Here is a 17,149-nt window from a genome sequence, read left to right on the forward strand (position 1 = left end):
CCTCACCACTGACAGAGCTGTGAGCGGGCTCTGCAGCCTTCCAACGACAGCACCTCCTGAAGCGCACATAGACAAACATCTCTTCTTTTGGGTACTCCACCTCCTTCTTCTCTAACAAGGCCACAAATAAGCCACATTTCTCCACGTTCATCTTCCTAGTTTTCTTTCCATAGCTTACTTTTCCATCTTGCAGACCTTCTATCCCTTCATGTTACTCTCTTCTGCTTCCCTCCCCCTCCCCCTGCTTTCTCTCCCTCTGCACTTTGTGAACTGCTGCTGCGGTGCTGAAGTCCAAAGTTCAGTAACTTGCTAAGCACACAGATAAATATGAACCTTGGAGAATTTACATTGCTCCAATGTAAACAGATAGCCAAGGGTCCCTTTATCAGCACTGGCTCAGGACAGTCGTGGGGGGTCTGAATTGGCTCAATTTTGTATTTTGTTTTTTTGGGGGGGGCGTGAAGGCGGGAGGCTGCGCTGTGCCCACTCTCCTGACAGTCGGGCGTGTTACCTCAGGAACATGGTGTAGGGAAGCTGGAAGCAGGACGACCCGAAATCCAAACCCAAGAGACACCAGCCTTAAGACCATGGTCTCGAAGCTGAGTCATCTCCAAGTGGAGCTGCTGGGAGCGCTGCTGGAGTCGGGGCTCACCAAGGAGACCCTGATCAAGGCGCTGAGCGAAGCGGAACCCTACGTGCTGCAGAGTGAAAGCCAGCGTGCTATCAATGCCCTGCAGCCAGAGAAAGGGGAGCCCTGTCCCGACATCCCCAGCCTCCCCAACGGCATGGGGGAGACCAGGCTGTCAGAAGATGAAACCTCCGATGACGGGGAGGAATTTACCCCTCCAATAATGAAGGAACTGGAAAACTTGAGCCCTGAGGAGGCTGCTCACCAGAAGGCTGTGGTGGAAAGACTATTACAGTAAGGACAGATTTGCTGCTCCTCTCTGCTGCTTTCTTGCACTCTCCCCCTAAACCTCTTTTCCTTTCCCCTTCTGCTCAGTGTCCCTCGTATTCACAGTGGATCTAGCTGCACAGAGACAGTCTTCATCCACGCCAGGAGGGGCAGTCCCAAAACACCCCCAAGATCTTTATAAATGCTCCAACTTTCCTTTCATCTCACTTAAAATGCATCATCCGTAGAGCTTGATTACCTCTTTCAAGTGCTTGTTTCGTGAGGCTTCAGAACACTCTGAGGCCTGTACAACTTCCATCTCTGACTGAGTGTTAGATTTTAAGGTTTAATTTTTTCATAGGAATCATGATTTCAACCATCAGGAAAGAAAAAAAATAGAGAAAAAAAATCTGGTCACTCTTAACTGGTGCTATATTGGCCTGAGGATGTAAGGTAAAGTGATTGTAATGTTTCCCTGACCTATTTAAGGAGATTAATAGTGTTAATTTCACTGGGTTTTGCTGTAGATGATTGGCCAAAGACAAAGCAAGGGAACTTGTTCTTGCCATTCCTGTGAGTGTAAAGTTCTCCTGACTTCAGTGGGGATTTTTCTCATAGAAGGAGCACACACCGAATACATGCAGATGGTAAAACCTGGGCACAACACTCTGCTTCTACCATCCTCTGCCTGTCACAACTACAAAGTATATATGCAGCAACAATTACAGATTTTACTGCCCTGAAAATGTGCCTTTGCATACACGCATTTTGAGGATCAAAAGACAGGAAGAGTTCAGCCTCACAACAGACTCAGAGAAACATTCTCTGGGAGTCCCATTTTGGATTCTTACTGAGATAAAATTCTCATGGGAGACCTAAGAGGTCTGTCCAAGCAAAGATCAAGTCCATCCAACCTGCCTATCACAAAAGCAGCAGATTCTTGTCTGTCTGTTTTGAGGGCATTTTGAAATTTCAGCTGACAGAAGACAAAAAGATGCAGCAATCTCCTGCCCTTCAAATCTTCACTCAAACTAAAATCCATCTAGGTAATTTCCCAGGCTTTCCAATCACTGCCTTTTACATGCAAAGGAAATTAACAGAAAATATAACAACAAGAATCAAACATCAAACTCTGCCACAAAAGGCCAGAGCTAGAAAAACTGCATGGCAAGCATTAGAGTTCACTGTAAAAACTTAGGAAAGCTCCCTCGCAGGTTGGGAGTTGATTACTAAGCAGCAGCCAACAGAGGAAAATTTACTCAATCAGCTCTTACCTGGATGGGGAAAAAGCATTCCCAATAATTCAGTCTTCTTTCTGGCCCACTATGTCTCTCATCTCTTCCAGCTCTGTCACATCTTTTAGTCTCCTCTGTTCCCTTGAACTCTTTCCCGTTCTTTCCATATATCTCACTTTTCTCCTCGCTTTTGTCTCTGTTGATGTTCCTCCCATATTGCTGTCTTCTTGGTCAATTCTCTCTCTCCCTTCCACTCTTTTTCTTCCCTTCATCCTAGTCTCCTTCTCATCTTCCTGAGTCTGCGTACAGGTCTTGGGGTAGTTTGAGCCCAGTGGCACCGGGCGGGCCCTGGCTAGTTACTAATTATCCAATGGCTTTATTATTTCTCTTTTGTCTTATAAATTTATAGATGAAAAGACCCTGATAAGCTTTTTGATCATTAACTTTTGATGGTTTATCAGGTATATCTCCACAAGGGAAGCCACGGAAGCTAAAGATGGCTTTGTCCTGTTTCTGTAATGAATGGGTGAAGTGGACCAAGGTGCCATTTGCTGAGCTCTGAGGACAGACTCACGAGTGGAGGGAATTCCTTCCTGCCATCCTCACTTCAGCATCAGTTCTGGTTTCTGATCCTCTCTGCCTTTCTAGGAGCTCACTGCCAATCTTCCCTGTGCTTCCTAGCAGCCTCAGCACAAGAGTCTTACCTCCCCTGCAAACCTGTGATATTAATGCTTCCAATGAACAGTCACATATCCCCAGTCAGGCAGTTGAGCAGCACTGCCATTGAGCAAACAGGAACTGAGGTACAGAGAGATTCTGTGGCCTACCCAAAACCCTAAGAAGGCACAGACTGAGCAAGAGCAAGGATCTGCTTAGCCTCACACTGGGTCTGAATTGCAAAGCTTTGTTCTGAAACAGAGTCCCCAGTATGACAGGACAGAGCACTTCACCTCTACTGTCCAGGACAGCATGAGGGGGCTGAAAACTGTTTCAGAAAAAAATTATATTTATAGAAGAATATAATAGGTCAAAGTTAGTCAAGGTAAAATGGAAACGTGGGGTGTCTGTATGGAGGTGTTTCAAGTATGTCTGAGAATCCGTTAAAAGCATCTGAAGCAGTATCAGGGTTTGATAATATGTGAGCAGTTGTTACCCACTAATAAATTTGTTTCTAAGAACAAACCTTTCCATTAATAGATGCCTAAAATGGTATGAGTATTGTAACGCAGGCAGGACAGCCTATAACAGAGATTACTCCCAGGGAAGGCAAGAATCTCCATGCCCAGGGATTCCCAGTAAAACTTCAATGCTTGCCAAGCTACTGCAGCATCTCTACGAGGATTTCATATCACAAACGTGAGGAAGGTTAGGCAGAAGCCTCTTTGGGCATGATTCACAATGCCTGGTCTAATACTGTAGACTCCATTTCAACACACAGATTGATTTGTGGGCAGCTATTAGTGATACAAGAAAGTCTGGTGGTAACTGGAGCTGTTGCTTATAAAGTAGATCAGGAAAAGGTCTGTTGATTTCCAGGAGCTGGAAAAAAAACATTGACACCACCAAAAGACCAAGTGTGTCCTCCCAGGACCACTGCAGTTGAAACCACAGTTTGGAAAGCACTAGTCAAAGCTGAGTAAAACAGGGTGTAGAGCAGATACACCCACGTAACTGGGTGCACCTGTGGGCATTGGTAAAGATTTTGTCCCTACTGAAAAAAAATGCTGAAAGCAATTCAGACACAGGTTCCTCTAGTGAGGAATTAACATTGTTTCATTTTGCCCCTTAATCTGTCTCATTGACCCTCCATAGATTTACAGTTTGAACAGTTCCACTCTTCCCAGACCACTCCACACAGAAAACAAATTGAAGCCATGTTAAAGAGTAAATAACTCAGCAGGGAGATGGAGTTGTGTGGAGTAATTCCCAGATATTCCCCAGAGCAGAAAGCAAGCTTGGGGGGAAGGGACAGATCACAGCACTACAAGTACAGCAAAGGAGAGAGGTACAGCAACAATGCACCTGGAGGGCATGAGGTGAAATGCCATTAGGAAAGAGAGAAATTGAGATAAGCACCAGATCTCCCCTGCAGGAAGGGATAAAAGCATGTTTTCCATGAGGAAAAAAAAGAAAACAAAGAAATAATGATAAAGGTTCAGTCTTTTCCCTGTGTAAGCAGTGTCTTAGAATGGCTCTGGCCGGGGAATCTGGAGATGAAGCTGCCACACCCCTTTCATTTCCACATATAAACCAAGATGAGGCAAACCAGGCCAAGTTCAATAGAAAGGAACGCTGCCAGGATGGTCTTACCTTCCTGCTCCCTGCCCAGCCCAGCTCCAGGCTCTGCACTGGCACCAGTGAGGGTTGTCAGCAGGCTCCAGAGGAAAGGGCCAGAGGATGGTCCCGAGTGCTTCACAGCTCTGAACCTCTGTTTAAGCAAGGTCTGGTCCAAAGCAGCAATTCAGAACCCACCTCACAGAAATTAAGGCTTCTCTTGCCCGAGAGCAAGAAGGAAGCGACAGAGAGAAGGAGGAAGAGGAGGGGAAAGAAAGGAACAAAGGAAAAAGAAAGAGAAAAGTCAGGAAGAGTGAAGGAGGCAGAAGGTCCCCTGAATGTTACATCTCCAGCTCTCTGGAATGGGTTTTCTTTAATGCTAACAACTTGATATTTACTTTCCATTTAAATTTGAGATGTTGCTATAAATTATCAACCAGCCTCTTGTTCCCTTTGAGTTTATAACTAACTACCTGGGTTACTTATTGTTCAGGTAACAAAAGGGAGGTGAAAACGCCCTTAAAAAGTGATCTCAGAACTAAGAAAATGGGAAGCTGGCATGGAGAGAGGCCCCAGGTCCCCATGGCTGGGATGAGCCAGTGAGAGGGGCTACACTCAGACTGAAGGAAGCAATGGACAGGGGGAGAGCAATGCTTAGGAAGAAGGAAGGAAGGAAAACCACATCAGAAGGATTTGGAGACAGATTAAATCTTGGAAAACGTATGAGAAATGGGGAGACAGGTTTCATCTGGGGAGAAAGAGAAGCTTTATCTGAAGCTTTAGCAGAAAACAGGCTTAGAGCTAGAGGAGGAGAGCTTGAGCCAGGCAGGGCCTTTTGCACAGTTCTGACTCACTCGAGCAACTCAGCTTTTAGGGCAATTACAAGCAGGAGAACTAGGCTTAGGGTGAAATCCTATCCTCTGACAGTCAATGACAGTCCTACTGTCAGTGAAAGACTGAAGGTTTCAACTTATGGTGTTTTAGTCGAGGACGAAGGCTGAAGGCGGAACTATGTATTTGGGCAAAGCTTCTGCTGATCAACTGCCATCACTTGTTCTGTGATGCAGCCTTGAGCCAAAAGGAATTGCTGCATTGATATTACAGCCCATGCTTTGTGCAGAGTAGCTGAGATTTCATACAAGTGTCCTATGAACTCATACTGTACCAAGATTTCTCTGCACCCTTTCAGCTTTTGTCTCAAAAGACAGAAAAAACACTGTGAGAAGAGACTCACAGATACTCCCTGCTTTATCCCCACCACAAAGAAGTGAGGAACTTCACAGGGGAGACAAAATTGACTCATGATTGGGGTGCAGGAAGGAAATCAACATGTAACAGAAGTTTCCAGGGGTGATAAGATGATCCTTCCTAAGAGACCAGAGGTTCCAAGTCTGAGACCTTTCTGCTTTGTATAGGGACTTGTGTAATGAATTCAAGGTACAGGTGCTGGAGAGACTGTCACAAATACAAATTGGTTCTTGGTTTGGACAGCAGGACAAGAAAAAAAGTAAAACATGCTGAGGAAAGAAAAGCTTTTGTACATTCAGACCAAACTGAGGCTTCTGAGAGACAGAGATAGTTAAAAGGAAGAAGTTAGAAAATAGAAGCTGCTAAGGCAAGCAGCCCATCATGAAAGAGAAACAGATGTTCCTATTTTAAGAAAGCAGGTTCTTCAGAAAGCTGCAACTGACACTGTTTCTGTCACACTTTAACTGTAGCAGAGCTTGCTCCTTGGACTATCTATCCATCCACTGGGAGAGAGGCTGCTGGGGAACAGAGATAAGGGTGTTTGTACTGAGAGAACAGGTGTGGACTTTGTCCTCCTTATCACTTCGCAGCCTCTGGCAACCTCCTGAGTCAACAGAGCACTGAACAGTACAGTCCTTGCCTGCTGCTCAGACCTGTCTTCCTGTGATTGTTTCTGCACAATTCTAGGTACCTTTTTTTTCCCATCCCCATTGTTCCTGTGATGCTGAATGTGACACCAGTGTATTTCTACAGCACACAAACCATTTCCACCAGACATTTCGCACAGAAGGATGTTCTTTTTAAAACTGACCAAAGGTTTTTCTGTAGAGAGGCTCCTGAACACTGTTTGGATCTAGACTGTCCAGTTTCACATTTTTCTATTTCCATAGTGATTTCCAGCTCTGCTGAAATCAACACACAGAATGAAGTCACAGTCACCTTTTCTGTTTTCCATAGGAGCTTTCATGGATATTCTAAACAGAGACCCTAAAAATCAGATTCACATTCAGTAGAAAAATCACAAATCACGTTATTGTCAAGGTCTCAAATTGGTCTATTCCCTCAGCCACTAACCCAAAAGAGGGTGGTGATAGGAGGAATTAGCAGGTTTGCCTGTTGTCCTTTATTGCATTTAGAAGCTTTGAGAGGATCTAGAAGCAAATCAGGGTGTTTGAGTAACATGTAGCAGATGTGTGGGAACATAATCCTGCATGGCTCACTGTGTACATGGGCACTCACAGCTGTCACCTCACACTGTAACAAAAGCTTGATTTCATTTCCTGAATCATTGCAAAACAACCCAACCTGGATCAGAACTGGGGCTTGATCTAGGGTCAGCCCAATAGCACAATGAATCTGTAATGGAGAATTAAGTACACCTACCCCAAGCACCTATGCTTTAAAGAAAGGCAGAGGGAGAAGAAGAGTTATATAGGGAAAGGGAAGAGAGAAGTCAACACTGAAAAAGAGATCCTAAGACATCCAACTGAATACTGAAATGCAGTATCACTTCCCTCCTCTTACCATTTCTCACTAGCAGCAAAAAGCTTTACATTCACATCAGTTTTCAGCAGAAAGGTCCATTCCTTGCTTACATCACTAGTCAGCACTTTGCCATTTATAGGTGACAGTTGCTTTAGAGAGAACAGCCCAAGCCCTTGTATCCAAACGAGCACAGACAGCAAAGACCATGGTCACATATTGGGAAATCCTCCTGATAACCAGAGTCCCCTTCTAAGGGCAAAGTGCCTACAGACAACAGTTTAAATGAAGCTAGTGCTACATCTTTTGTACTTCATTGCTCATACCATGCAGTTTTTACCCTGAATACAGAGTCAAAACTGAACGAGGTACCACACCAGCTTTCCCTTATGCAGCCACCTGACACTCTGGCCTCACCAAAAGCAATGGTGCTGCCTGCAAAGAGCATCTCAGGAGGCACCAGCCCTTCTCCTCAGAGTCCAGGTCTGCTGAGTGCACATGTTGCATCTCTCTCTCCTGAGAAGTGTTTTCTGCTCCTTCCAGAGAGGATCCCTGGCGAGTAGCAAAGATGGTGAAATCCTACCTCCAGCAGCACAACATCCCTCAGCGTGAGGTGGTGGACACTACTGGTCTGAACCAATCTCACCTCTCACAACACCTCAACAAGGGCACTCCCATGAAGACCCAAAAAAGGGCAGCCCTCTACACCTGGTACGTCCGCAAGCAGCGAGAGGTGGCCCAGCGTAAGTACGGCAACTGCTCTTCTCCTGTTTCAGTTTCATAAAGACCTCTGCTCTCCTTTGCTCCCCATTTTTACCAAGAAAAGAATGGAAGGAGAAGCTACTTTTAGCAGGAAGTTTAGGGAAGCCAAGGTCAGCATGCAGTGGTGAGGTGAACCAAATGGCACATGGAAAAGCACTCTCTTGTGAAGCAGCCTGCAGTCACCACCCCACCCCATGTGGCTACAGATACTCCCCATTTGCAGTTAGAGTTCTACACCCATCCTCAGACTAAAGCAGTGTAGTGGACAGATGACTGTTAGAATTTCTGCCCACAAACTAAGCTTTTGGAATCTCTGCTAAAGCAACAGTTCCTCTAGCTGCAAAAATCAGTAGGCTGCCGTACCCACTGCAGGTTATCACCTCATGTGAAAAGCCATGGTGGGCTATCACCTTTCCCTCTAAGCCCCTTCATTACAGGCACCCACTGGGAACCCATCCCTGCAGCATGCACTTCTACAGTTGTGAGCTTGTCTGGAATGTGTCTTGCTTTATTTTGTATTGCCAAGTTGCAAGTGAAACAAGACATTTGGCCTTTAAATGGTTTTGCAAAGCAGAACTCCAGTCATGCTTACTCTAAATCCCGCTGCATTTGCTTTCACTACTCCAAGTTGGGAGCAGAGATGCAATGCATGCAAGGGAACACCTTACCAGTTTTAGCAGATTGGGGAACCTTTTTACCACCCCATTTAGATTCAACCTCTTGTCTTGTACAAGATATTCTCCATGGGTAAGGCACTGGGTCTGCTAGGTACCCAAACAGAGAGAACTACTGGAAATGCCTCCAGAAAAAAAATTCCCTCACCCCTTTGTGCCTGCAGAATTCACACACGCTGGCCAGGGTATTCTGACAGAGGAGCCCATGGGAGATGATCTGCCCACCAAGAAGGGACGAAGAAACCGCTTTAAGTGGGGTCCTGCCTCACAACAGATCCTGTTCCAAGCCTATGAGAGACAGAAAAACCCCAGCAAAGAAGAGAGAGAGGCCCTGGTGGAAGAGTGCAACAGGTAAAGATGAGTGTCTGTCTTTGAGGAAGAGGGGCACAGCAAGGCCTCTCAGTGTCCTTGGTGTTTGCTAGTGCTGTGAGCAGCAGCCCAACAGTACAGCAGTGGATGTCACTCCTGACACCAACCACGTTTGAAGGAAATGCTGTAACGGAGCATTTGCTGTCCACACAGGACCAGGAATGCCTCATGTCCTGCTGTACCTGGCAGGACCCTTCCACACAGCACACAGGACCACAGTCACTGTGGGGCTGTGCTCTTACCCCATCTCTGACAAAGCCTATCTCAGCAAAGCTCTTCTTGTGCTTTCCCCCAACAGAGCAGAGTGTATTCAGAGAGGCGTTTCCCCATCTCAGGCTCAGGGACTGGGCTCCAACCTGGTGACAGAGGTCAGAGTTTACAACTGGTTTGCCAACCGCAGGAAGGAGGAGGCTTTCCGGCACAAGTTGGCCATGGACACCTTCAGCGGCCCACAGCCCCCCTCTGCTCCTCTAACTCCTCACAACTCCTCCTCCCTCCAGCCACCACCTGCCCTCTCACCCAGCAAAGTTCACGGTAAGAAACAACTAGAGGGAGAACTGAAAGAGGTACCACTGAACCCACTTGTACTCAGGCACCAAAACTATCTCCAAAGTCCAGCCCTTTAGGAGGTGAATCTACAGATAGACAGAGACTTGCTGCAAGGGAATAGCATCAGGGACAAAGACATGATGGCTCTGAGTGAGAACAGCTAGAATAGCAAAGGTGACAAAGCTCAGGAACAAAGCTCTCAGCCAAATCTCATTTACACTTTGACATCTGACAGGCAGTAATCACCTTTCAAGGAGTCATCCATTGGCTGTCACCACAAGTCAGTTCTTTGTCCTTTCACTCCTGTGTGTGCCTCCTACCTTTTCCAACATTTACCAGCACCACCAGACTCTGGGACTGAGTTTTCAAACATCAGGAAAATTCATTCTGCATCCAAAAAGAGCAGAGCTTTTTCAGCTTCATCAGCCAGAGCTGGTAATGGTTCTCACCCTGGGAAGAGATGATCTCACCGATACCTCTCTTCTCTACAGCCACATCCAGCAGTTGGGTTTCTAGCGCTTGCTCCCAGCAGCACACACAGCCGTACCATAAAGTCAGGATTTGAGGAAGCAGTTGTGTCAAGCTACAGGAAACCCAGGGGAGGGTGGTGAAAATGCCTGTTCTCCCAGTTCCCCTACTACCCACCTAGTCTCTGCCTCAAACACCTGAAGGCAAACATCTGCCAAGGAAACTGAATTTTGCATGTGCCAAAGTTTCTCAGCTTCTCATTTCTGACAACCAGTTTCCCTGCTGTTGCAATGCAGGAGTGAGGTACAACCAGCAGCCAGCCAGTGAAGCAGAATCCTCCAGCAGCAACCACCATGGCAACAGCTCCCTGGTGACCACCCAAACCATCTTGCATCAGGTTTCTCCCCCTGGACTGGAGCCCAGTCAGAACCTACTGAGCACAGACACTAAGCTGGTAAGTGATATATCCTTAAGTTCTGGTGACTGGAAGACATCCTCTGCTTGTGGTCACAATATGGACTATTCAGAAGTAGTTTTTCCTAGAATACTGCTAAAATCACCTGCTTACAGAAATATTACATGGTCACTTTACATTGACGATCTCACATGGACAGTTCTGAGATATATGTGCCTCAAGACTGCTGGTGAGGGCAGGTATTAGAGCATGAAAGCAAGTGTAGCCATTTCCTTACCAAAACAGCCTATTCTGGTAAACAAAGCTGAAGGCATGGCTGATTTCCTTCCTCCTAGGAAACCCTGTTCTCTCCTTTTCCCAGTGAGATTCTTATCTCATCTCCAACTCTTGTTTGAACTTTACACATCTCAAGATAGTTGATCAGACACCAACGAGATTAACAAAATGGAGACCTGTACTCACATCTGCCTCACCTGTAAAAGTGAATCCCAACAGCCTGTCTGCAGCACTTACCACCAAGACACGTACTGCATACCTAGAGTGAGGAAATCTGCCTTCCCAAAGCAAATCTCCTTTTCAGATTTGATTACACCTTTTCCCACACCTTTTCCAGCAATGAAGTGCTGGAACTACACAACTGATCACTTTCAGTTTGCACATATTCCCTTGCTTACAGTGAAACAGTTGGCAGAAGTCTGCATTAGTGCATCCTGGCCTGAGGCACAGTTAATTTCACTATAAACGAGTAGGATTTAAATCTCATGGGTCACTCACTTTGCTGGCTTTCTGGCCTTTTCCTGAAGAACAAAATCTTTCATAATCTTCTACAGCTGTCTTCTAAAATTTTGATTGAGGTGACCTGTCCCATTGGTTTATTTGTTGGTGCTCACTCTTACTAAAGGCTCTTCACAGATTTTTGTCTGAGGGGAGAAAAAAAAAGTATAATATAAAGCACTGAAGTTTCTCTGTCAGCCAAATTATTAGAATGCTTTTTTGCATTCCATACTACTCCTTCAAAGGGTCTTTATGCTCAAAACCCTGCTAGAGCATAGACACGGGTGATGTGGTTCATTTTAGAAGACGAGGAAACAGTGAAGTTACTAAATTTCTCAGTGACTCAAGGACAGGCTGAATCAAGAAAGCACAGAACAGTCCTGCTCCATCTAACAGGTACTTTTCCTCTCTGACAGCAGGGCACTGTTGGTAATGAAGCCTGAAGAACACACTGTATGAGAAAAAAGTCAATGTTAATTTTTCAGCAACTCCTCTAAAATCTCACTCTGAAAACTCACTGACCACTAAAAGACACTTGCTGTGAGAAAGGGAAATTACAGGCATTTCTCAGAGGAAAAGCTGACCACGAAAAGAGAAACTCCTGAGTTCTGTGTTGAACTCTGCAGCTAAAATTACTATGTAAAATCACTCAAGCCTCTTAATTTCTCTGAGCATCATCTTCTACCCTCAGCTGTAAAACAGATGGTAAACTTTCCCTATAGAGAATGCAGTGGCACTAATCTCATTCTGGTTTGTAAACCCCGTATGATTTCTTAAATGTGAAAGAACTCATCCAGCAAGGACTCAGTATTTCAACAGCTGACCTTTGCTAGTTAATCAATGAGCACAGAGAAACTGCAGACAAGCAAATGTGAGCACAGGGTCAGAGCAGGCAGGAGGAGGGAGAAGAATCTTTTATCACAGCTTAGGGATTCCACACTCAACCTGCTGCAGATGGCATTTTCACCATCCTCCTTTCACACAGGTGTCAGCTCCTGGAGGAACTCTCCCCCCAGTCAGCACTCTGACTGCCTTGCACAGCCTAGAGCAAAATCCACATTCACTGAGCCAGCAAACTCAGAACCTGATCATGGCATCACTGCCAGGCGTTATGGCGATCGGAGCTGGTGAGACCTCATCCCTGGCACCAGCATTCACCAACACTGGTGCCTCCACCCTGGTGATTGGTGAGTAGTGCTCTGTAATGACTCTGCTTATCAGGATTTGGATAAAGAGCTAGCAGTGACTGTCAGAACTACTGGCCTCATCTTCAGAGACAAAAGCACTAAGCTGGTAGCAACAGACACCTGAGGAAATTGTCTTAAACACTGAGGATCTGCAGCAGCACCTCTTCTGAGTACTAATGGAATTAAGGGAAAGATGTTCCTTGTCCTTGTTAGTTACACACAAACCCAAATGTTAAGAGGAAAGTACTTTTGCAATCTATTCCTATGCCAATGTTTTGTTCTGCTGCTCTGCATCTTCTGCAATGTAAATGTAATATTTCCTTAAAAGTACAAAAATTGAGGCATGTTCATAGTGCCTGAGAGGCAAAACATCCCATTCTGCTTCCTGCAAAGAGCAGCATATGCCTTTGGAATCCACACCAGGAGTTACTATGTTTTTCTGGCTTTCATTTTGACAGCTTTTCTGGACTTGCATGAGATTTCATTCCAAGACCAGTCTACTGCCAAAGTGCATCTCATTAGATAAAGGAAAATAAAGCATAGACTTCTCTTAGACTTTCTTCCCAGGAAGAAAGAGGCTTCATTTTGTTTCATGGTGACAGCTGTGAAATAATTTCTATTTCCTCATTTATACCCAAGATTGATATGAATTCTAATTTTACACAAACAAAAAATGGGAGAGACTTGCTGATTTACAGGAACAGGGTCTGGACAGTTGTGGGAAACAAGTAGTAAGTAATGTGTAAAACCTTCTTAGTGGTCCAAATTCCCTATGTGTCAGCCCAAGCAAAATGAGCTTAAATTGCACTTCTGTGGCTGCACATAGTTCCCTCAATGCTACAGCTACAGTACAGTTCTCTCTGTTGCCAACAGCTTCATAAAAACAAACCAAAATGAACTGGACACTGAGATGACACTCTGAGTTTACTTCTGGAACCAGTGGAATTCTGTATCAGGTTATCACTCCACTGGGAAGTGATCTGATCTGGTACACAGGACATATGCATTTTTCACACTCTCACTTTGTTTTCATATATATGAAATCTATTTTCAACGACAGATAACAAACAGACCATCTGAAGAGCAGGATCTGAAATCTCCCTGTGATGACAGGCCTGCCACAGGGCCTCTCTCAGCCACACTCCTCCCACTGTGTGTGGCACTGCTGTCATCAGCCCTTGTTTTCCAGGCCTGGCCTCAACCCAGCCTCAGAGCGTCCCTGTAATAAACAGCATGGGGAGCAGCCTCACCACCCTGCAGCCTGTCCAGTTCTCCCAGCAACTGCACCCATCCTACCAGCAGCCCCTCATGCAGCAAGTCCAGAGCCACATCAACCAGAGCCCCTTCATGGCTACCATGGCCCAGATACAGAACCCTCATGGTAAGCACTTCAGCTCATTTGCTCAAGCAAACGGACGAACAAACGACCCTATCTGAAGCATTTCCTGATCCCTGGGCTTGCAGCACTCTGTTTTCCTCTTCTATTATTGTTGCTTTAATTATGACATTTTCTTTCCCTCTTGCATTCATCTCCCTGTCCCTCCACTCCCACTGTTTTGGAGACAAACAGCAGGGTCACATGCATGAAGAAGAACAACTCAGCTAAACCAGTCTCATGCATAGGTCCAACATCCATATGATCTTTTCTTTCTCACACAGCTCTCTACGGCCCCAAGTCTGAAGTGGCCCAATACACACATACAGGCCTCTTACCACAAACCATGGTGATAACAGACACAGCCAATCTCAGCGCCCTGACTAACCTGACACCAACTAAGCAGGTAACAGCACATGCCTTTGTTCCCCCACCTTAGAACTCCACCAGTCAGCAGGTAGCTCTTTGCTTGTCAGTTTTTGGGTGTGTGGTCTATATCAGCCCAGCAGAATGACCTTTCTTATCGCCTCACCTTGCTGGTTCCAACTGCAGTATTGGAGGCATTAGAAACACCTCTTCACTGCATCATCGAGGAGGATGTAATCTCCTTGGAAACAGCACCTGTTTACTCTTCTGCCTGTTAGAAGGGATGTAGAAACCAGGCACTTACATTTCTTTTCTCTAGGCATTCACACCTGACTCTGAGACCCACACAGAGTCTGGGATGCATACACCAGTGTCACAGGCACCAACAATACATCTACAGAACCAAGACACAACCATCCAGCACCTTCAGCCAGGCCCTCGCCTCACCTCCAGCCCTGCTGGTAAGAACAGTAGCCATCACCATCTTAAGCCATGTATTGCCTAATTTCTCTTGCCAACACTGTAAAATCCAGTTAGAAAATGATAACTCGGGCTAATAATTCCCTAAGAGGGCTCCATCAGAGTCTCGGGGGTTTGAAGAGCTGGTACAGGAAACAGATTCAGAGCACAGACTATATAAGGTCAGACTGTGGAAATGGGACCCTTCAGAATCTAGAGAGGAAAATAACATTTAAAATATTGACAAAGTCAGAGTCTGTGAGTCAGTCTTCAAGGCTGAAAAGCCCAAGACTTCCTCATGAACAGACTCCAGTTTTATCTTCTCAGTTTTAAGAGAACTGAGACATTAACAATCAACTAGAATCCTGAAACTGAACTCTCTGAAGATTGTTGCCCTCAATGTTTTCGGGCTAGCTGTGGACTTAAGCCAGATACATAATGGCACACAAAATAGGAGGAGTTATGTCTCTATGCCAGGACCATTCAGTCATGCTGGAAATGTGAGTGTGGGCACATGTGGTGAGGAGAGTGCAGTGAGAATTTGTACTTAACTTCTGCCTGTGTCTTTGACAGCATCCTCCGGCAGCTTGGTGCTGTACCAGAACTCTGACTCCACCAACAGCCACAGTCAGCTGCTGCCATCCACTCACAACGTCATTGAGACCTTCATCTCCACACAGATGGCCTCCTCTACTCAGTAATCAAGACAACAAGCTCAAGGGTGACTCCCTGACCAGCATGTCGGGTGTAATGCCAAATGTGTTCACCATGGCTGTCAATGTTGCCTTCCATAGGACAGAAAGGCTGCTGTGCTCAGCTCACCTCCAGCCTCTACTGCCTCACACAAATCCCATACTCAGCTGCCTCCAAGACAGAAGACATCTCAGGCTCAAGACAGAAGCCATGGAAAGATGATGCTGGCACTGCTAAAATCCATTGCCCCCATCCCAAAAAATAACCCCAAGCAAGCACCAACTCCATGAGCCAGCCTAGAATGACCAGATGTCCTTCTGTGCTGCCCAAGAAGGACCCCATCAAGAGAGGGATCTGAAAGCAATATGGAAAAAATGCCAGGGCATGGATGGGACTTTCATTCTGCTCAGCTTTCAGCAGGCTGGGCCTGTACAAACCTGCCAACACAAGCCTAAGCCATGCAGGAAAGACCAAAGCTGAGCTGACAAAGAAGGGACACTACTCATCAAACACTCATCTCCTTTGCTGTAAGGAAGCACCAATGGGAACCATGAGAAAACATATTACCTTGGAGGCTAGAGAGAACCTGGTTCTTGACTTTGCAATGAATTCACCAAGAAACAGATTCAGGAATGGCTTGGCACAAACCTGTCAGTACGGGATCACTGACCACAAGCTACAAATCCTTTCATTAACTACAAATATACCAACCATTCTCAGTTTAAAATGACCTGCTGTAAAATCATGCTATCCTAGTGGAAATGGCTTGGTTATTTTTGATATAGCTCTGCTTTGTTTTAAATGCAGAAATTAAAGTTTAACAGCAGCAAGGAGATTCCAGTTCTCTGCATTAAGCACATGGACTCTCATTCTGTGTGTGCTGCCCTTCCCACAGGCCCCGACACTGCACCAGGCCTGGGGGTTCCAAGCACCACAGACAGCAGCACTGCCCTCAGCTGCTCTCTATAAAGATGTTAGCTTGCACTCATCCTGTAGAACACAGTTCACTCTTAGCTTCTCTGTAGGCTAGATTCTGTACTTCTTGACACTCACATCCTTTGGGGTCTAAGAGTCTTACTTGAACTAAGTGAAGTGTTTTAGCTCTACAGATCTATTTATATGATTCTTCTTCTAATATTCCTCTCCTCTATTTACTCTCAACTTTCACATCGCTGATATGTCACTGCCCAGCCATGAGAAAAGCCCCAAAAGGTTTTTGTCTCTGTGACTGAAACAGAGCAATTCTTTCAACTCCAAAGTGGATGAAAATCCTCAAGACTAGAACGTGCTCAAGACTCTTAGAAGGTGAAAGTAACAGGGAGAATTAAACAAGAAAAGGTGAACTCTTTGGTCACCATATCTGGAAATCTCAAAGTTGCAGATGTCCCTTACAGTTCTTATTGATAAGAACTTCCTCTAGATACCATCAACACTCAAGAGAGTAATTTCAGTAACAAGATTCTCTAAGGAATCTTGTCCTAGAACTTCTAGTTAGCATAAAAATAATCACTGTAAAACAAGTCAAAAGGTAATGTTTAGATCACCAAGCAGCTGAAAGCCCAGGTGCTGTGTTTTCTTGATTAAAAAACAGCAAGGATCTTACAGCAGGAAAGAAAACATTTGGGCTTTTCCCAGGCTCAAAGAGCAACAGTTCACTGGTTTGGTTTCTCTAATCTGGCTTTTATCTCCTGAATACAGACAGTAAAAACCTACTGTATGTATTTCAGAGAGATAAAAATCATAATCAACCAAAATAAGGATTGAAACACAGCAACTTTTAAGTCTATCCTGTAGCAATATCACAGCACTGATCACCAAGAAACTAAAGAGCTATCTTTATCTCCACTGGGGGATAAATCCAAATACACCAAGAAAGCCACATAACCTGCCAAATTATATAAGACCAGTAGTGTAGCAGAATTTA

At 45.3% G+C, this 17,149-nt stretch overlaps 1 protein-coding gene across 1 annotated transcript; it reads left to right on the plus strand.

Annotated features, from left to right (window-relative positions):
• The first annotated feature begins 587 nt into the window (after nucleotides 1-587).
• Nucleotides 588-16,007, plus strand: HNF1A (HNF1 homeobox A). Its single transcript, XM_010201845.2, has 10 exons — nucleotides 588-922; nucleotides 7,678-7,877; nucleotides 8,735-8,921; nucleotides 9,238-9,473; nucleotides 10,253-10,410; nucleotides 12,131-12,332; nucleotides 13,522-13,713; nucleotides 13,992-14,113; nucleotides 14,393-14,534; nucleotides 15,106-16,007. Exons 1-10 carry the CDS (start codon nucleotides 588-590, stop codon nucleotides 15,231-15,233), a joined length of 1,902 nt encoding a protein of 633 aa, XP_010200147.1. The 3' UTR covers nucleotides 15,234-16,007.
• Nucleotides 16,008-17,149: the final 1,142 nt, after the last annotated feature.

This window comes from Colius striatus, chromosome 17 (assembly GCF_028858725.1).
Source record: "Colius striatus isolate bColStr4 chromosome 17, bColStr4.1.hap1, whole genome shotgun sequence".
NCBI classification, from domain to species: Eukaryota; Metazoa; Chordata; class Aves; order Coliiformes; family Coliidae; genus Colius; species Colius striatus.

Excerpts from the sequence above, each read along its gene's own strand:
- HNF1A (XM_010201845.2), top strand. The coding sequence starts at position 588 with ATGGTCTCGAAGCTGAGTCATCTCCAAGTGGAGCTGCTGGGAGCGCTG. Across the intron at positions 8,922-9,237 it reads CTGGTGGAAGAGTGCAACAG|AGCAGAGTGTATTCAGAGAG; the intron begins GTAAAGATGAGT and ends TTCCCCCAACAG. Across the intron at positions 14,535-15,105 it reads CCTCACCTCCAGCCCTGCTG|CATCCTCCGGCAGCTTGGTG; the intron begins GTAAGAACAGTA and ends TGTCTTTGACAG.